The 21,940-nt window shown below is 43.5% G+C and overlaps 1 protein-coding gene across 8 annotated transcripts in view; it reads right to left on the reverse strand.

Annotated features, from left to right (window-relative positions):
* SNTG2 (syntrophin gamma 2) overlaps positions 1 to 21,940 on the reverse strand; it is a 400,470-nt gene that overhangs the window by 106,693 nt on the left and 271,837 nt on the right. For 7 of the 8 annotated variants that reach the window (XM_063622870.1, XM_063622865.1, XM_055252588.2 and 4 more), the window contains exons 10-12: positions 16,322 to 16,451; positions 14,558 to 14,596; positions 7,293 to 7,409 (exon numbers count right to left, since the gene is read on the reverse strand). In XM_063622870.1, the coding sequence (XP_063478940.1) occupies positions 7,293 to 7,409; positions 14,558 to 14,596; positions 16,322 to 16,451 (286 nt within the window). The remainder of the gene's footprint in view (positions 1 to 7,292; positions 7,410 to 14,557; positions 14,597 to 16,321; positions 16,452 to 21,940) is intronic. The other variant, XM_063622867.1, reaches the window with a different exon arrangement.

Raw genomic sequence — 21,940 nt, forward strand, 5'->3', positions numbered from 1 at the left:
GGTGGGCTGGGCCCTCCTCACGGAACAACTGAACTCTGAAACACGGACCTGCTTTTTCCACTCCAATTCCTCCTTTCCACTCTTCTATCCCATTTCCCTTCTGATATGGTTGGGGTCTGTGACTCCACCCAAATCTCATGTCAAATTATAATCCTCACTGTTGGAGGTGGAGCCTGGTGGGAGGTGACTGGATCATGGGGGTGGATTTGCCCTTTGGTGCTGTTCTCGTAATAGTGTTCTCATGAGATCTGACTGTTTACAAGTGTGTGGCATCTTCTCCCTTCCTCTCTTCCTCCTTCTCTGGCCATGGTTCTGTTCTCGTGATACAGTTCTCATGAGATCTGATTGTTTAAAAGTGTGACATCTCCTCCCGCTCCCTCTCTTCCTCCTTCTCTGGCCATGTAAGACGTGCCTACTTCCCCTTTGCCTTCTGCCACATTGTAAGCTTCCTGAGGCCTCCCCAGACATGCTTCCTGTACAGCCTGTGGAACTGTGGGCCAACTAAACCTCTTTTCTGTATAAACTACCCAGTGTCAGGCATTTCTTTAGAGCAATGTGAACTAATACACTTTCTTTTCTCTCTTCTCCTTCAATATTCTTCCTCTTCCTCATCTTGAACGAGCTCAAAAGCCATTGTTTAAAGAAGGACTTTGTCTTTTAGTTTTTCCTAAGTTGTCATGATAATCTTTGGGTCATTGTAAAATTCACTAAAATTTGCTGACGTAGACTGCTGAGAATTGAGGCTCTGTGAATATTTCTGCATTATTGCATAGTGAAGGCTTTCTGAGCAACACTCACTGGCACTGGAATGAAGGACGATGGTGCAGTGACCCAGCTACGGGAGTTGGCAGTAGTGAATCATTCAGGGACATTTCACACGAATGGCCCCCAAAGCCTTTGGTTTATATTCCAAAGTGTGATGGAAGAGAGACCTTGGCCTTCTCTCCTGAGAGATGTCTGATTGGCGTTAGTAAGGGGGAGCCTCTCCTTCTGTGGGGAGGAGGGTGGGTGGGTGCTGAGCATCCTATATGAGCTCTGAGAGTCATGGCCCTGCTTGCTTCTCCCGTGGCTGACACCTCTGCCCACGCTGAACTCTGCGGCAGGGATGGGGAACCGACATTGAGACGTTCTGTGAGTGATTAACAACCTGTCTCTGATCCAAAAACCTCATGTTTATGTCAGGATAAAATACATTTAAAATATCGATGTTAAAACCTTAACATAAGGTTGTTTTAGATTTGGGCAAAGTAAGACTGCTACTGGCAAACTGCCACCAGTGCCAGGACATAAAATGTCAGGCCAGAAAAAATATTAATATATTATAAATATTTAGATGTAAATTTATTCACCATATTGTGTGTATTGATTTTGCAATGAGAAGTTGGTGAATATTAATACATAATTTTGTCTGTTAGATTCAAATGCATTTACAGCTTTTTTTTTCTTTGAAATGGAGTTTCGCTCTTGTTCTCCAGGCTGGAGTGCAAATATGAGGGGTTGATTTCTCCTTGATATTCTCATTAGAGAGGACTTGATGACCTCTGCAAAACACTCAGCCCACTGCCAAGCATTAATAGGCCCCAGTACTGATTTTATAGATTATTCAACCAGTAACCAGGCAGCATCTTCTCTATGTCAGAGGCAATGCTGGACATGGTGCAGGCAGCAGGAGCCCAGCACGGGCAGTTCCCAGGTCCATGGAAATCAAATTGCGTTTCCAGTGTTTCATCAAGAGAGTAAACTTCCACACCAGTCATCCATTGTATGATATTTATAATGTACTAATCATCCTTTCTTAATCTCCCTACAACCCTCTCAGGTAGGCATTTACAGTCCTCTATTCTGATTTTACAGGTGACATTAAGTAATGACAGTTGGAGGCCACTTGAAATTTATAAACTACATGAAGTCATCGGGAAGTATACAGATAAAACAAGTCAAATCAATCTAACTTTTGGATGGAATATTCATAACAACCTGCATATTTTTATCTCTCCAGTGCATTACTGGTATTGATTACCATTGAAAAAGTACAAATTATCCAGATCCAGAATAAATGAGTGGCTTCTTTATCATGGATCATCAAGGATCCAGTTAGATGAACTCAAGGTTCCTGCGGCCTCACAGCATCAGGAGCTCTCTGCGTACTGGGCGCCTCCAAAGTTTCTATGGCTACCCAGTTCTTGTCTCTGAACTCAAGCCTGGTGGATCTAACTCTACTCAAAAACCTCTCTTTGGAAATCTTTAAACATTTCAAACTTACAAAGATCCGGCACTCACCAATGAGTACATCCCACAGTTCCCATCTCAGCAAATGGGAGCATCACTGCTGGCTGGAGTCCCTCCTCTCACATCCACACGCCATGGTCTGGGTGTGTGTGCATAGGGTGTGTGTGTGGTGTGTGCCTGACTGGTGTGCACGTGTGGTGCATGTGTGGTGTGTGCATGAGTGGTGTGCACATGTGGTGTGCGTGTGGTGTGTGTGTGTGTGGTGTGTGCCTGTGGGGTGTGTGTGTCTGTGTTGTGTGTGTGGTGTGTATGGCGTGTGCATGTGATGTGTGTGTGGTGTGTGTGGGGTTTGTGTGGTGTGTGTGTGGTGTGTGTATGTGGTGTGCGTGTGGTGTGGTGTGTGCACATGTGGTGTGCATGTGGTGTGTGCGTGTGTGGTATGTGCATGAGTGGTGTGCACATGTGTGTGTGTGGTGTGTGCCTGTGGGAGGTGTGTGTGTCTATTTGCGTGGTGTGTGTGGTGTGTGCATGTTATGTGTGTGGTATGTGCAGTGTGTGCATGTTATGTGTGTGGTGTGTGCATGTTATGTGTGTGGTATGTGCATGTGTGTGGTATGTGCATGTGGTGTGCGTGTGGTGTGTGTGTGGTGTGTGTGTAGTGTGTGATGTGTGTGGTGTGTGGTGTGTGTGGTGTGTGCATGTTATGTGTGTGGTGTGTGTGTAGTGTGTGTGGTGTGTGGTGTGTGTGGTGTGTGCATGTGTGTGTATCTATGTGAGCTTCCTAAGCCCTACTAGACTCAAAAGCTTCACAGACTGTGCAGTCTATATTGGTGTAATTAACAGTTATATATTTATACTTAAAAATTTAAATTATGAAACTATGCTTACTTGAAGATAACAAAATTTTTATATTTCAGAGATCTGGGCAGCTAAACTGTCAATGACCATTTTGGATGGATGCATACAGTTTAGAGTAACATCCAGCTTCCTTAAATCGCAGCCTAATGGTAAATCTATCCGGGGCTAATTCAACTTCACGCTTTACTAAATCTTGAGAATTACTCTCTAGGCTCATTCGGGTCCTTGCTGACACTTTACAAGGAATAGCGAGGCCGTCAGAACCACGATGATGGAAAGAAGCCCTGCTGACGGCTCTGAAGAGAGAACGGAGATGATGCCAAGTCATCTTCTGCAGAAATTACTAGAAATAAGAAGTTAATGAAAACAATCATGTTCTAGGAATGTTCCGGAGTATATGCAGAAGGAGAAAGATACAATAGATAACTTTTATAGGAAAAGACAAGAAAGGGGCCATGAATACAAGATAAGGCACAGTTTCCCACACCAAAGATAAAACTGTCTCTGAGGGACTGGAAAGCAAGTAAAGGAAGAGACCTCGAGAAGAGCAGAGAGAGGGCAGAGGAGAGACAGAGAGAAAGACAAAGAGAGGGAGAGACCGACAGAGAGAGCCAAAGACAGAGACAGATGGAGAAAGAGAGAGACCTCGAGAGGAGCAACGAGAGGGCAGAGAAGGAGACAGAAAGGCAGAGATAGAAATAGAGAGAGTCAAACAGAGAGAGAAAAAGACAGAGACAGATGGAGAAAGAGAGAGACCTTGAAAGGAGCAAAGAGTGGACAGAGAAGGAGATGACAGAAAGACAGAGATAGAGAGACGAGTCAGACAGAGGGAGAGACACAGAGTCAGACAGAGAGAGACAAAGACAGTGACAGGTGGAGAAAGAGGGATAGAAAGAGATATAAACAGAGACAGAGAGAGACAGAGACAGAGAGACAGGGAGAGACAGAGACAGGGAGAGATATGGAGGGAGGAGCTGCAGCATCTGGAATGGACAAGCAGATGTGCCAGAGGAAACATACAGGGTTTGTCTACTAGTTTTTTATTGTTTTCAAATACTTTAAATGACCAAGAAAGAAACCCTAACAAACCACGGCAAAGCCAAGTGGCAGAGACAGAGCATGGACTCTGTGGGCCAGAGGAAGGGGCAGGAGGCTGGCAACCCTGGGGAAGGGAAGTGCAACCCAGCAGGCTAAGGTGTGGGTACTTCCTCTACGTGAATGAGGGGTGTGCGATTTCCAGTTCCTTCCTGGACACGTGGAAATGTGACTTTGGTTTCCCGGCACACACAGCTGCTCCTGTGGCTTTGGGGAGGTTCCTGGTCCTGACCCCAGTGCCATGCGCCCTCCTCAGCCCTCACTCCCCACAACCATACCCTGGTTTCAGACCCCCAGGAAATGATTCTCTGTCCCTTGCAAATGCTGCGCTGCCCGGCCAGTGTGAATGGCAGCGACCACAGGGCCCTGAAGGAACACTCGCCTACATTTTAACAAAACAAAACTGCATTTAAAATAAGAAATGGACTCTCTAACCACAGCAGATATGAAGAAAAAGAAGCACAACTTAAAATTTAGATACATTAGGATTTCTTTAAAAGAATTATTTCAAAATCAAACATAGGGTCTCATAATTTACAACTAGGCAGAATACAAATGAATACTAAAGGGAAGTTACTTATTTGTATTTATTACTTTTTTCAGGCTAAGTCAGCCAGTTTAAAACAAATTATGAGAGCAAGTATCAAGAAGAACAATGACAGGCCAAATGCTTTAATGCATGACTTCTGAATTCTGGAAGATGGAGCTGCAGGTGATCGCGGGGCAGCGAGTGTGTGGATCTGGGTCTAGATGTGGATCGGGGTCTAGATGTGGGTCTAGATGTTGTCAATCGCCCAAAGGCTCTTGGTCTGCAAGGGAGGTTCCGTCATTTAACAAATGTCAATGACCTCAGAGACAACCTGCAATGCTCACAGAGCCACATGAGAACACAGACTCTGGGAAACTGGGTTTCTAGCTCGAGTCAGCCTTGTTCAAGATGAGATCTGCCAATGACATCTGTCCTGGCCTCTCCAATCACTGTTCCCACTAGAATAAAAGAGCTGGTGGTTCCCACTGGGGAAGAAGGCCAGAGTGAGTATACTCCCTGCACTCTGGATTTTCAGTACATTGTAAGAATATTCTGGCATTAAATGTAGTTAATACAACCCACAGTCTATTAACAGAGGATTTTAAATAAATTATCCAAAACAATCCTCGGTCAAGTATATTTGTTTACTATTTTATTTACACATGACCTTCATCGGTAAAAGCAAGACTCAAATGAGAAAACAAAAGCAAGTGAATGTGGCTGTTCAATGTGTTGCTAAGATGAAAATACCTATTTTTAGTTATTGATTTACATTACAATAGGTCTCCATGATAAAACAGTTACGATGTATCAAGATGGAGCTCTGATATTGTGTGCTCTTGGCACTCATCACTAAAATGAGGGGCGTTCAGTTGTCTCAAGAATCAAATTATATAATGGACAAAAGTACACTATAAGCTACAAAGGAGTTTACGCACGTTAGCAATTCCAGGGACACTTTGTGACGCTGCAATCAGTTTACCAGCCAGGCCTTGCTGAGATGAGTTGGATGCTACCAGCACCTTGGAGCATCCCAAGGAAGGACATAACTTCCGTGAAGACCCACGGCAAATAAACCTGTCTAACTGTTTTAAACTCTTGATATTCAATGGTTATTGAATTAGGGTTTGCCTATTAGGGTTTGAAGAATCCCTGAGCTTCATAAAAGGCCAACTGGTAAACAGGCCGCACAGGCAACATGTGGAGTGATATGGGTCCATGGAAGGCCTCCGACACCTCAGCCCCTTCATGCATCTCTAGTATCAGTGGTATGTGGTCCAGGTTGGGTACGTGTGGTGCCAGCCACCTCCTCCGAGTCTTTCAATACCTCTGAGATGAGCTGGCATGAATATCTTAGTTCTGCTCAAAAACAAAATCAGCCCAGCCAATCAGATGTTCACCTCTGGGACTTGAATTTGAAAATATGGAGCAAATTAGCAGTAAATGTTAAAGAACATGGTTATGTTTGTTTTGAGGGGAATTCAATCATTATTCATGCAAATATTTAGATGCAGTAAGCACAAAGTGCTGGTTTATTTTAAAACCTTGCAACTAAAGACAATGTGATATCCTATGTTATCTCTGAGGCAGAAAAAGTGCGTTAGTAGAAAAACTGAAGTTTGACTGGAGGGCGAAGTGTGGTTAGTCATGCTGCATCGTCAAATGGTGGTTTGCCAGATGCTCCATGGCCACATAAGTCGTGTGCATCAGAGGAGCTGAGTGGAGGCAGACGGGGCTCTCTGCACTGAATGTGCAGCTTTTCCATAGATCTAAAATTATTCTCAAGTAAAACGCTTACTTAAAAAGCCACCCTTATCAATGAAAAGACAGGCAGAGTATTACTGTCTTGATGTCTGGAGGTGAAACTTGGTTTTATCTTTTCATTTCCTTTTAATGGAAGAAAGTCCCATCAACACTGCACGTGACATGCATCCAAAATGTGTAGGTACCTGAAGCTCTCAGGTTTTTAGTTTGCTTGCAATTCTGATGGTCAGACTCTCAAAAGTAAAGCTGTTTAAATCGATAAACTTCTAGACATTACACATTACATTCAGTCAGTTTGGGGAGAACAGTACCGGTGGGCATTGGAAAATGAAATTGCAGAACTATAGCATTCAGCCATAAATTTATATCATGGACCCCACTAAAGCAGGCTGCTAATTTTTTAAATAAAACTTGAGAGACATCAGGGAAAAAAGCTTTTACAATTTAGAAATTAGAAACGTCTAAAAAGAGGGTTGTATTTTGTATGTTTCTTGGCTTCTTCAACTACATAATTGATCCTCTAAGACACAGAGCCTCTGCATCCCAGCTCCAAACCAGCTGGAATTTGAGGAAGGAATAAACTCTACAATATCTTAATGGCTATTTGAACTAAAGAAAGAAATGGGTTGATTTATAAATTTGGAGCAAGAAATAAGTAATCTACAAGCAGAATTCTTTCCAACCATGTAGAAACAGCAAACGGCAGGACCAAGCACTCTGTCTTTGTCCTCCTCCAAACAGCAGATGTAGCTTCCCCCTCCTTCAGGAACAGCCCTCCCAGCAGCCCCTCCCTGTGGAGTGTCAAAAGCATCCTTACCGGAGGAGTGTTGAAAACGTAGAAGGACGGGCCCTTCAGTGCTAGGAACTTGGGTCTGAAGGTTTGAGAGGAGTCAGCTCCTTGGAGTTTCTCATTTACCCACCCCATATGCACAACCTGCAGAGGGAAACCTTTGAAAATTACAAACCAAGCCTTAATGAGGGCATACTGTCACAGGAGCAGAGTTAAGCACATGAGCAAGCCGTGCTCCCACCAGGTCAACACACCCAGAATCAGGAGACGGGAGAAACGTGGAGATGTCCAAGTTTCCAAGTCAAGTTCACACAATAGGAATGAATCACATCTTGAATTAAAAATTCAGTTTTGCATTGAACCAGGTTTTATACATGAGCACTTTCAGTTTTGGCCAATGGACTTCTCAGCTGCCTTAGAGTTGTTGGTTTATCTTTTAAAAAGACTGTATTGAATTATATTCTATTAGAAGTTAGTGTTTCAGATTTTTCTATGAGGTAGTAAAAACAGCTAATGATATTTTTCATTTCTATAGTGAACATAGAAGTTGGCATATGTGGAAAAATAATTGTTTCTCTTTATGGTTCAACTTCTTAACAACAATGAAATAATGCAAAGTATTAGATTCTTACAATGAGCAGTGAATATTTTGAGCCGCATGATATAAAATCCAACCTATAAAAATCAGAATGATTCAAAAACATTTAAATAGTAATCCAATTTAAGAATTCAGTGCATGAATTCAATCTAATATTAAAGAAAAATCCATGTTATCTAAAATTTTAATGTGACACATATTTTGTAGCAAGTACTAGGAGTAATTTCATTATAATTCTTTCATTTTCTCATTCTGCTATTTCAAGGAAAACCTACTAACATATGCTTAGCAGTCAAAACTTTAAAAAAATAAAAATAAGTTATCACATAGATCCCAACCACTTTACCAAATGACACTGACCGATGAGCTATTAAAAGTTGAGAACCAGCTGGGACCTGGACACCCCTCAAGTGTACAAGCCCCACGCACCCACGAAGAGCCCTCTGCCAGAGCTGCCTGGGCATGTCCCCTCACAGCCGGCGCCGGCTCCAGGGAGGGCGCATCCTGTTTCTGTTATTAACTTGATAAACCGCTGACGGTCTTCACTCTTAAGCTGGATGAGAGACTTCCTGGGAAGTCGAGATGCTAGACGACAGAATTAGATTTCTACAAACGGTAATTCTAGCAATGGGAAAGAAAATTAGGAGCACTGTTTTGCAGGGCGGGGGCGCGTAGCGGAACAGCTAACATCATCATGGTTTTCCGTGTTGAATACAAATCCCCTAATGCATTAAACGTTTTAATTTTGTCTTTCTTGACTGTTCTGGATTTACAAGGCTTTTCAAAGTAACCCAAATATTTCACTGGATCATGAACTTCCAAGTTTCTAGTGGGTTATACTTACGTCCCACGGAGGCTGGGGAACCACACCGATGTGGTATGGTGTTAATGTTACAGTAACACAAGACGACTTTATTTCCCCAGAGACCCTCCCCAGCAAAGCACATTTAACATTGCCAAGGCTCTCTTTTTCTATCATGAAATGGGTAGAATTATAGAACTCACGTCAGAATTATGGGAATTTCACAGTGTACCATAGGAAGCCCTCATAAGGCACTAGCTGGGGGCAAAGGCCGGGGACATTCATACCTGGAAAAGCCACTCATGTGTAATTTACTCCTCTAGTGTCTGAATTTGAAACCAAATACACAGATTATTTTAAAATACCTAATAGATTTTTTCCTTTTTCGTCTGGTTGGGTCACATACTTATATTTTTGTTGGTTATAACACTAGCATTTATACTCTGTAAATCATAAAAACCTCCATTTAAAAATGCATCTTTTTCTAGCAAATTTAGCAGATGCTTGATGTTTCCATAATTAACATGAATTTGATGCATGATTAATTCCAACTCACTACTGCATGAGTGCAGTGATTTGTACAGTTTAAGATAGGATTCATTTGAAGCATAGTTACTAAAAACAATTAATTGCAAACACAGTGGCTTCCACACAGTCATGAAAAGAATATTATTCAGGCAGTCTGTTCGGCAAGAAAAGAGTTCATATTCCAGGAAGACCAGGCACATGGCCCTGAGCAGGCTGCCCAGGTCATCTTACGCACACGTGAGTGCCTTGCTAAAGCTCTTGAGGAGGCCTTATTAGGCAAGGTTTCACAAGCAATGATGACCATATCTTCAAATCCAAATCTTCGGAGCAGCTGGCCGCTGGATAACTGCAGCAGGCAAAAACAAGCTTATTGTATTTGTCAGGATGGCTGAGTGGAAGACCTTTCTTTTACTGATTAGCATCAAAGTGTGGAACCAGAATTTCTAGACAATGTAGGAAATTGCCTGAGTCCTAAATTATTGCAAACTATTGAGACGGAGTCTGGCTCTGTTGCCCAGGCTGGAGTGCAGTGGTGCAATCTTGGCTCACTGCAAGCTCCGCCTCCCAGGTTCACGCCATTCTCCTGCCTCAGCCTCCCGAGTAGCTGGGACTGCAGGCGCCCGCCACCACGCCCTGTTAATTTTTTGTATTTTTAGTAGAGACGGGGTTTCACCGTGTTAGCCAGGATGGTCTCAATCTCCTGACCTCGTGATCCGCCAGCCTTGGCCTCCCAAAGTGCTGGGATTACAGGCGTGAGCCACTGCACCCGGCCTGCAAACTTTTAAGAATCAGCAACAAGCACAAAAAGTCTGGTTTGACTCCATATTTTTTATGAGGAGTCACACCGATATCCTCGTCAAATCACAAAGTTGGTAGGTAAAAGAGAGTAGAGAATAATCACATCCAGAAGAAAGAATGAAACAAAAAATGAGGGAATAGCAAACACATCCCCTTCTGCAGGTCCCTGGCAATGTGGTCTGAGATTCTTTAAAATTCATAAAACAAATACTAGTTCTGATGAGAAATTCTGAGGGTCAAAGCCTAATTAGATTCATACGGGGTAGAGAGATTTAAAGTGATGTTTTTCTTTTGCCTGTAGGGCAAACTCTGCTGGTTTTACTTCCTTCATTTCCCCAGCCCCCCAACACCACCACCCCGGCCCCAGGCCAGAGTCTTGCTCTGTCACCCAGGCTGGAGTGCAGTGGCACGCTCTTGGCTCACTGCAACCTCCGCCTCCAGGGTTGAAGCAATTCTCCTGCCTCAGCCTCCCAGGTAGCTGGGATTACAGGCGTGTGCCACCACGCCTGGCTAATTTTTGTATTTTTAGTAGAGACGGGGTTTCACCATGTTGGCCAGGCTGGTCTTGAACTCCTGACCTCGTGATCCGCCTGTCTTGGCTCCCTCATTTTTTAAATCATGTGTTCACATACTGTCGAGTTTCCCTGATCTGACTCTTTCTGTTCACGAAACACTTAATCATGCACTGCAATTTAGATTTCACAAGGAATGAACTATGAATAGGAAACTGATGAGCAGGAACTTAATCTAAGAGGGGGATGTAACACTCAGGAATATCTAAACACAGAGGACAGATGGGTGAGAGATTGATTTACATTACAGGTAGATCAAGGGCGAGTAGAAAGTTGAAAGTATGCATTCCTGAATCTTGGCTAAAATAGAGAACTTGGGATTCTTTTTCTAGCATGGCAGCAGCAAGCCTTATTTCTGGAGGAGAACTTGATCAAGGGGTGGAATTACCGTCTAATTCTGAGTGAGTAGAGTTACTCTGTTTCTGAGGAGCTGCAGGTACCAGCTGGAATCCGAGCACCCAGACCTGGGAGGCCCCATGAGCTGTACACCCACCTCCCTTCCCCAGGGCTGCTCTTTCTTCCCCCTGGGCTGGGACAGTGTTGGGCTCTTCTTCTTTTCTATATAGGATTGACACAGTGTTTGGCACGAAGTTCAAGGAAAGTTATGTATTAAGGAGTGAATAAAGAGCTACTGTTGGCCCAAGATGGCAATAATAGACTGCCAGTAATCTGAAATACCTGTTGGTTGCATGTGAGCTTAATTAAATCACACAAGTAATTGAATTATGCTAGATTTAGCAAAGAAATACGTTATAGCTTTGCTATTGTTGGAAACATCGGATGCTTTCTGAATCTTTCTTAGGTATATGCAGTTCATAAATAATTTTAAGCAAAGCTAATTTTATCTTCTACATTATGAATTTTCTAATTACACATTCCAAGAAGTGTGCCTTATACTTTTAGAAACATTTCCCTGACTGTAGTACCTTAATAAAATGAAGATGTCATAACCATTATAATAAAGAAATATATTTTTTATTTATCTTTTCTGATACCATTTCTATAAGAGAGTCCTCTTCTTTTCACCTGATCAGTCAAGATAATTAGTTAAGTGTCCACCAGATGCTAACATGCAGCTGGTCTTTTCCTTTAGATAGAAAAAGCCAGAATTACCTGTGTTATTTAGGGTTTTCTGCAGGGGGTCAGGGAAATTTAGCGATTAAGGCATCAATATCTACCTAAATTAAAATTCAGGTTATTCAAAAATAAGTTTAATTTGGAAAGAAATAGGGCTGCTTGCTATTTGGTGGAGTGAGCATATGTTTGTTTGCAGTTATCCTGGTAATGTTTTCAGGTTAGTCTATGTCCCAGACAAAAGTGCTCTAGTTTGTATGATAAATTATTTGGTTATTTTGTATACCAGATATGAGAGTCTAAAAATGCATACATTATGCTTTTTGTAGTATTCTCCTAATTCTGTTTTTCATGTGTTTTTGTTTGCCAATTTCAGTGGTTGTTAAACACCTTTATCTTTCCACATAAATTTTTTTCACATAAAATTTGCATTTTTCACATTAACATTTATCTCACAATTATTTATTAAATACCAAAATCAAGAATTAATTGTTCAGAGTGAGAAAAAATTTTCTTTCTGTTTTAAAGGGCCTAATGTCTTAAACTCCTAACATTTGTACAAAGCACACCACTTTTGGAGAAAACGTGAGACCATCCTCCACCAAAAGCGCATCCGGATATAGCAGGGCTAGTTCTTCATCACCCTACGTAATGAAGCTCAGCTCTAAGATTAATTTCCAAATAAACTACTCCAAGCCGCTAAGTAAATTCAAAGTTTTATAGAACTTTTAAGGTTGTAAAAAGGACCTTAAATTACCCAGTACAACTTTCTTATATTACAGATAAAGAAATGAAGCCTCAGGAGTGAATTTGTTAAAATTACACATCAGAGAAGGGTTTGGTCAGGGTTATCAGGTCCAGGGTTTGCCTTTGGATTTTGCTTTGTCAAACAAGGCCACCAAGATCGATGTGAAATACACAAGGTTTAATATGTGGTAGCATTTCACCGAGATGAAGCAAAAACAAGGCCGCCCACTGCCTCTGAGGTCTCTGGAAGATGCTCCTTCAACGTGCTCCATACTGGGAACTGTGCTTGCTACAGGTTTTTACATTTCTCTGAACCATTATTTCATCATTCTCTCTTGTGAGTCGATGATAAGGAGGATTAAGGGGTGGGGGGAGGGGGGAGGGATAGCATTTGGAGATATACCTAATGTTAAATGACGAGTTACTGGGTGCAGCGCACCAACATGGCACATGAATACATATGTAACTAACCTGCATGTTGTGCACATGTACCCTTAAACTTAAAATAATGATAATAATAATAAAGAAAATGCTTTCCTCTCCGGAGCAGTGCTCTTTCCAACAAGGAGTAATTCCAGTATAGCTACGAAAGTCAGCATGTTCTCTGAAACACGTAAAGGCCAAGTCCCTAAATGCTGCCCATTGCCACGCAGCTCTCCACGTGTGGGCATCACCGTTCAGCATCAAGGATCTCTCTGCAAGGTGACAACTCCTCTGAGGGTCGGGAGAGGACGGCTGTCCTCAAGACGAACAAGCTGAGACACAGGGAAGAAGCAGCCAACACTGAGAGATACCAGAAGCTGCACTTCTCCTAAGATCTCGGAAGAGTCTCAGGTTTGCCATAAAGAGGAGCTCAGGAAACATTTTGCTAATTTTGAGTGTGTGAATAAGATGCAATTTCAAAATGGTAAATTACTCAGAGATCATGGCAAAACTTTGGGCCACTGTCCCACCAGCCTTGATAAAGGCTGTTTCCTGTGTGAACCATAGAGAGATATGTACTTTGTGGAAAAGTTTCAGAACTTCTGTTTCAAAAACACGTAGTAGGGAAATGATATTTTATGTACAAGAATATGAAATGAATCCTATATTAATTTGAAGAATTTATAGAAATATTAATCATAAAATAGCTATGTAAACAAAAAGTTGATGGTAAAATGAGAATAACATTAAAGGAGATAAGAGTTAGATTTAGAAGAACTATTTATTCTTAGTGTTTCTTTTCTAATGTAGAAATGTTGACTATAGAGGTTTAATTTAAAACCCAGCCCTATTTTCCTATTGTTTCAGTAAATATTTGATAGGCAGGGGACCTGCTCTTCTAAAGTCCTCCATCGTGAATTCAAATACTCTTGCTAAGCACTATTTAAAGGCTTTTGTGTGCTATTTAAAGCAAACTGAACATGTTTTAATCAGTTTTCTTAACTTGAAGCTATGATGCATACTTCCTTAAGCCCATAAGAGATATAACCAGAAAATGAATGAATTATAAGCAACATACTCCCTTACATTACAAGTTAAACCATAAGTTTATTATAAAGGAAACAGAATAATAATACAGTGGCTTAAAAACTGATTTGCCTGATATTGAAACAGCTTGATTACAATAGAGTTTTCCTAAGTACTCATAGACCTGGGAAGTGAGCAGAAAATCAGGCCTGAGGGTGGCTACAAAGGTAGCAATCCTGAATCCAGGACAACGTTAAGGGCGCTGGGCTCCAGGTGAACAAACTGCCTGGATTTGGGGATGACAGGACCCTACCCACTGGCAATAACACCCATTGGGCCAAAGCCCTCCTGAGAACGAAGCTTTCCTAGTAAGGATTTTATTTAAAAAAATAATATAATGCTTAAAATTTCAAATTACACAGCTGTGTCATCTCAAAGCCCTTCTCAGTTTAAACAATCATATCTAAATCATCATTTAAATCACGATTCCTTACAAAACATAACTGCCAATAGAGAAATAATCTATACACAGGAGATCAGAATGACCTATGCTATTCCCACAGAAAGAGCAGTTTTATAGAATTAACAGGCAGGGCAGAGACCACCAAATGCAGTCTGAAATGTGCTAATGTTTTCCTATCAACATTTCCAAACCAAATTTCAAAAAACCAGAGACTGCTTTTCAAGATGTGTTACGTCATGAAGCAGAAAATACGAACCCTACCTGGTCGAAAGGAGAGCAGCATTTGTTCATCATCTTCATCTGTGGAGAGAAGGCAGACGAGTCAGGGCCACAGCCACCAACACCAGGATGGCTCACCTGAGTGACAGCTGGAAGTCATCAGCCACACTCTGTCCTGGGAAACAGGCCTCTTTAATGACATATTTCCTATCTGAAGACCTAGCCAGTCAATACAAACATGGCAGCAGTAGAAAAAAACTTTACTAGCAGACTTCAATTCCTCTTTTTCAAATATCAGAATTTATGTAAGTGAAGTTACACTTCGAGAGCAGGTGCTTAAATTCCAATATCTGAGAAAAGTGAGGAAATGATTTCTGCTCTACATAACCTTGTGACAGTCAGTATTACTGTGATGGTAATTACGGTTATCACAGTTGATATTCTTTCTTTTATTTAGTTCTCCCAGTGACCTATGGAGGTAGATGTTGTTTTCCAAAATTTCACCGAGGAAGTGGAGGTGCAGAATCATAATGCTCCCACAGCCACAGCCACACAGCCAGCAGGCGGCTCAGAGTCCACATTTCTGTTCTGAAATATTGGGGTATCTGACTTCTCTGCCCTGCCTATGAGGGGTGATGTGTGAAACGGCACAGAACTGAAGGGCGCTCCTTGTCACAAACATTTCTGCAAATATGAGTCGAGCACCATCCTTTCTTCCCTTTCTATTTGTTGAGATAACTTTGGAATTTAAAGTGTTGCGTTTGAAAACTACGATGTTAGGAAGGTCCTGGTACTTCCTTCTATGGTTGCAGAAAGGAAGCCCCTGAGACCTTCACAGGAGAAATGTCACACATTGCTGCTTCCCCCAGTGTTAGGTTAACTTCTGTTTTGCAGCCACAGGAAGAAGGGAGGTTGCAAGGGAGACGTGAGGTGGTAGGCAGGGCAGGGGCAGGGCGGGTGCCTCTGCAGGGCTGCAGGGTGGGCTGTGCCTGGCCAGTCTGCAAGCTGGACCCAGCCTCTGCAGCCTCCAGGCTACGATGGAACAGAGCAGGGATCGAAGTGCAATTACAGGGCAACTCAGCTGAGAGGGAGCAAGGGCAGCAAGGCTGGTCCAGGGCTGCCTCCAGGCAGGGCCAGTCCTGCCACAGTCGCCAGGGCTGCGGCCACGGTTCCATGTCCGAGTCCAGGCACCCACCACTCCAGGCAATGCCCGTGTCATCGAGTCTTCGCTCCCACCCCATCTCTTTTCATTTCTTTACTTTTTAAAATGTCCTGTTGACTTTTAGTATCAAACACATCACTTAAGGGGACAGAACACTTTTTCGTTCCTGGGGGACTGCAGTACAAATTTGAGAAGTAATGTTTTTGCTCAATTATGCCTTTTTCTAAATCTTCATAATGTTTGGGAGAATTATACTTTTAACCAAATTAGGTTTCCCCAACTCAAAATGTCACACTGTATCAATGCATTTGGGTAAAATGTAAAATTATGACATATAACTATTTCTGTGTATGTATGTGGAGAGAAAGAGAGAGGAAGGGAGGGAGACAGACAGAGGCAGACAGAGGGAGGAGGAAGACAAAACCAGGTGAGAAATTCCCAGCTGTCAGACATAGCCGTACTCTTTGATTCGGAAACATTCTGATGGCTTGATTTTTAATGTTTTCAGTCATAGGTTTGACACATTGAAACAAGTACATGATTTTCTGTTTAGGGTTAATCATAAATCATCAGAAATATGATGTCTCCATTATTTTTCATGCAGAATGAGCATCAGCAGAGACTCAGAAATACCGTGTACTCACGTTCTGAAGTGTCAGCTCCCTGATGTTGGCTGAGACCGCCCGCAGCCAGTCGGTGCCATCCTGGGCTGTGTAAAACCGGAGGATCCCAGAGCTGACTCCGTCCAGGGCGAGCACCTCGAATGCGTTCCACCTGGGGAGGGAGAGAGCTGTCCAGGAGGCTCCGCAGCGAGGGGAGCGGGCCTGCCTCCGTGAGTTTCAAGGCTGATGCTCAGCAGGGCTCTACCCTGGACCCAGGACACGCGGCAACTGCACCACTTCCTCAGGCGCCTCAGTACAGTCAGCAGGCTTGCTGAGACCAAGGCCAAACCCCAAATTCCCTTGGTAACAGGAGCTACTTCTAATTCGATGAAACATGAAAAGCAATTTGTCAGGGAAAGAACAGTGCTCCTGAAATTTTGGAGTTATTGTCTGCAGGATTCTTACTGGTTATTTTTTCGAAGACCCTTTGGATGGAGCACTTAAAGCTCCTGATGGGGTGAGGCTGGAGCAGCCCAGGCACCCTCCGCACTCAGCATCCACCCTTCTCTAGGACCACCTGTGTGCTTCTGATTGACAGGGGAGCTTTGGGAGAACATGGTCCCCTTCCATTGCTCCATGACACTCCACTTGCTCAGAACTCAATCATGGCAAAGTATTAACAACCAACTGTCTCAAATTCAGTAGTTCTTCCCTGTCATGCAACATCTTTTAAAAACATACTTTACATATACCTATTTGCAAAAGAGAAATGTCATGTACACCTTTATAGACTTTTTCTTAAGGAAATAGTGCATATTGGCCGGGCGCGGTGGCTCGTGGCTATAACCACAGGACTTTGGAAGACTGACGTAGGAGGATCACTTGAGGTCAGGAGTTCGAGATCAGCCTGGCCAACATGGTGAAGTCTTGTCTCTACCAAAAATACAAAAATTAGCTGGGCATGGTGGCACACACCTGTAGCTCCAGCTACTCGGGAGGCTGCGGCAGGAGAATCTCCTGAACCCAGGAGGCAGAGGTTGCAGTGAGCTGAGATCACGCCACTGCACTCCAGCCTGGGCAACAGAGTGAGACCCTATCTGAAAAAAAAGAAAAAAGAAAAAAAGAAAACAATGCATATTAATTTATATGACTCATAATACCTCCATGGTCTCAAGCAGCTAACTGAAGATAGAATACAGAACAAAACAAACATATTTTTTTAAAAAATAAGTCATCACCTAATGCTAAATGATGAGTTAATGGGTGCAGCACACCAACATGGCACATGGATACATATGTAACAAACCTGCACATTGTGCACATGTACCCTAAAACTTAAAGTACAATAATAAAAAAAATAAGTCATCACTAAGCTATGTTTTAATAATCTTTCAAATGTGAGTGTCATTGCTGCTTTTTTAGGCAAGGAAGGGTGTGTAGGAGAAGGGGTAGGGAACAGAGATGGTATAACACAGTTCTGCATATTTTTGAGCCAAATCTATCAGACCAGAGTTTGCTACTTTAGAAGTCATTCTTTCAAAAAGCAGGCATCCCTGTCTAGGGGTCATTCTCATCCTAATCAGTGTTTCTTGAATCAGAATGTGAGGTTTATCTACTCGTAGCTGATATTCTGCCTGATGGCGATGAACAAGATACTCTTGACTTTGCAGGAGGACAGAGGTGAAGGTGGAGGTGACTGTGTGGAGCTGGAGAGGGGAAGAAGCCGGAGAAAGCAGGTCCCCTGCATGGGGAGGGCAGGCAGCTCCGCCTCCACCTTCGCACACCCCTTTCTGATCACCTTTCCTGGTCTTCCTGGGGAGCACCTGTCCCTCAGGATCCATCGCTTCCCGTGGGGCCTTTGATCCTGGATGTCTGCTATAATAAATTAATCTTCACACTTTAAAATGCTGGGAGACTATTTTAGGCACATTGTATAATATTCCACATGAATTAGGTGCTTATTAAATATTGAGAAACATATCTATACTTTTGTCCGAGTATCCATTAATTCTTATTAAAGTAAGTGCTAACTAAAAATGGCCTCATCGCCATCATTTCTTATTTGTTCATGTTAAATGGTGAGACATATACAAAGCAAGGCTGACCTTAATCTAGCGGTAAATAAAAAGCTGGGTCAAGTAGATTATTGCGGATGACAGCCAAGTTCCCTGGCTCCCCACATGGACAGGTCAGAGACTGTTACTTTTAGGCATATTTTACATTGAGCTACAGCACACACACACAGGCACACAACTCACCAGTGAACACCTCGATAAACAGTCATGTATTACATACTCTTGGCCAACCAACTCTCAGACCAAAAACAGACTTTAGAAGAATCCTCAAAAGTTCCCTGTGTCCCATCCTCCAATTTTCCCTATCTCAGAGCTCTACACTTTTATTCTTTCAGAAGAGCCTGTTCTTCTCCAAAAGCCTGGGGAGGAACAGGAGGTGGTGCCAGTGTGGGCCAGGGGCAGCTTTGCCTGGAGCCAGCTAGACTAGGGGGCCTGCAGGGATCCAGGGGCAGCGTGGGGCAGGGGTGCCCCCCTCTCATGAATCGGGGGTACTTGGTGGGTCCTGCAGGGACCTCAGGGCAGCGTGGGGTAGGGGCGCCCCCCTCTCATGAATCGGAGGTGCCTGGTTGCGCATGTGAGGGTGTGTGAAGGACACGCGTGGTCACCGCTTGGCTCCAGCTCACATGTGCTAATAACAGTGTCTTCTCAGGGAGTTGGCATTTCCTGATTCTCAGGGTTGGTGACGTATGCACCAAATGCATGATGACTGAACACTGGGCACTCTCAGCAGGGTCAGTACTGTGGTTATCCTTGTAAAGTCAGTGGTGAGAAGGAATCTGAGTCCAGAGTCCTAACTCTGCCTTCGGAGGTTTACACCATCATTGATGTAGCAGGAATAAGATGTGAGGTAGAGACGGTGGACTCAGGCTCCATGAAGGACCCTTTATCGATGCTGTGGTCTTGAGAAAGATCATCAGCTTTGCCCCCTGAGGCAGTGAACGCACGTGGAGCCCCAGAGGCTCTCGGCCTCACATGAGGGGCAGACGGCTGTGTCCTGCAATGAAAAGGGAGGCGTGTGCAGTCCAGGCACGTTTATGCCATAGCTACATGAGGCAGGCTGGACATCCCACCTCTGAGCTGGGCTTTCCTTGTCCATACGATGGGCTTCAAATGCCAACTGTACCACAAAATAGGAATACTGAGAGGAACAAATGGGATAACCGAAACAAAGTTATTTTTAAGCTCATAAGTACCATATAAACATTATTAGTCTGTAATTCGTCAAAGAAAGCAATAAAAATTAAGTATCAAATGAACAGAAATAGTGAAAGTTGTTGACATGAATGCTGATGGCAGATACTAACATGTTAATGAAACAGGGAAAGAAAGTTCACAGCATGGCTGACTGTTGGTTCACTGTTTGGTTTATCATTATAGAAGCCGGGTAACTAGTGTAAGTTACGCAATCTGCTTTCAGGCACGTCTGGATGCAAGATCAGGAGCCGCTTCTTCCAGGGCATTTCTGGGCCGTTGTTTCCTCCGAGTTTCACGGTTTCCTCCGAGTTTCCTCCGTGGCTCACGGTTGGAACCCGGCTTCTACCTGCCTCGCGGTGGCCGTTCAGGCCTTTTAGGATGGTGTTCACGTGGCCAAGGTCATTGTCGGAGCTAAAATTCACAGAGCATCTGCTGCTCAGGAGCTAACACGCTCTTTGATGGCCACACATGAGATTGTAGGAAGCCACTGTAAGCAAAGCCACACCAAGTGAAGGCAGAGCTCTTGGCACCCCGTCGTCCCCGGAGAAGAAACCAAACCAGCTCCCAGACACTCGCCATCCATGGGGAAGTCAAGCACTGACCGTGTCGGCACTTTTGAAAAGTCCACCCACCTCCCAGGGTTTCCTCATGCCCTTAGAGAATTTTTCAATTCAAAAGAGAAAACTGAAAATAGACTTATACTCTAGAAAGTGAATCAATTCACAGTTTTTGGCTAAGAGAAATAAATTTATTCCAACAAAGTTCAAAGCACATGTCTTAATGTATTAGGACATTAAGGAATTGAAGTTCCGTGCTCTGGTCTCCACCTCCCGTGGAGGACAGCCAGTCTGTTTAGGCCGTTCTTCCTGCACTCTTTACGTGGGCTCAGTGCCAGCCTCAATGCTGTACTCTGCGGCTCCTGCCGGGAAAAGCCCCACAGCCCGGCTCTCATGCGTCTGGTCACACTGCCTGCCTTCGCTGCCGTCTTCCTGTGCACATCCAGAAAGGCCTCCGAATCCCGCCCACACCGCTGGGAATCTTCCTGTCACAAAACATACCTCAACAGATTTGACCCTTTTTCAAATCATCTGCTTCAGCGGAAACCAATCACAGAGCATTATCAGTTATTATTAAAGCCCCAAACCGAGACCCCTGCTACATCCACTACCAATGACCAGTCTTCCAACCTTCTGCTTCACTTGTGCTGTGGGATTCCAGTAACTATAAAATTTGACCCTAAAAACTGAGAATTCTTAATTGCTCGTCAAAGCTTCAATGTTGGAGAAAGGGAAGTCAAAATGTGTAAATCGCCTTTTTAATAAGCTGTCCAGTTTTTAAAGAACAAATAAATTGGACCTTACAAAATTTAACCAAGGAAGCTTTCATCCATAAATGATGGCTGGTGGCCCTCATTACAACCACAGCCTGTCACTCCCCGTCGGCTCTGGCCACCACCTCCCTCTGGGCCTGCGGTAACAGGGAGGAAAGGTGTGCATTGCACACATGCCTGTTTTCTTTACTTTAAGCCTTCATGCTTTGGAAAATAAGGAGAGTGTGCATGTGTGTGTGTGTGTGCATGTGTGTATTTTAGCTCATGAATGAAAATTATGAGTACTCATGAGACAAAAACAGAATGTGTGTGTTTCAGAATTTGAAAAATCTTGAAATTTCGTTCACGTATTTTATTTCAAAACTTCTCTGTAGTATATTATTTTTTAGTACAATTTAGAAAAATATATTTTTTCTACTTCCCTGTCATGCAGTGGCATTTCTAAATAGTCCATATTAAATATTAATAAAGAGGGCTAATTTAAGTTCAGGAACTATGTAGTAACTTGTTCATTAAAAAGTCATTGTGGGCTGAGTGCGGTGGCTCATGCCTGTAATCCCAGCACTTTGAGAGACCGAGGCCAGCAGATCACCTGAGGTCAGGAGTTCAAGACCAGCCTGACCAACATGGTGAAACCTTGTCTCTACTAAAGATACAAAACTTAGCCAGGCATGGTGGCAGGCACCTGTAGTCCCAGCTACTTGGGAAGCTGAGGCAGGAGAATCCCTTGAACCCGGGAGGCGGAGGTTGCAGTGAGCCGAGATCATATTACTGCACTCCTGCCTGGGCAACTAAGTCTCTGTCTCAGGGGGAAAAAAAAAGTCATTGTTACCAGAAACTCAGGCCACAAATAAAGTGTTCACTCGAGACAAAGAAAAGTTCAATAGGTCCAAGAAAGAGAATTTCTCCCCCGTGGTGTCTCACAGGGCACCTCCTCACCCTTCTCTGTCACTTCCCGTTGCTTCGTGAGAACAGGGTTTGGGTCTTCTGAGCCCCTCACTTCCCCGGTCAGTGCTGCAGAAGCAGGAGAGGCAGGAGGCCCCATCCGCGCAGGCCATGCCG

Source organism: Symphalangus syndactylus, chromosome 18 (assembly GCF_028878055.3).
Source record: "Symphalangus syndactylus isolate Jambi chromosome 18, NHGRI_mSymSyn1-v2.1_pri, whole genome shotgun sequence".
Classification (NCBI taxonomy): domain Eukaryota; kingdom Metazoa; phylum Chordata; class Mammalia; order Primates; family Hylobatidae; genus Symphalangus; species Symphalangus syndactylus.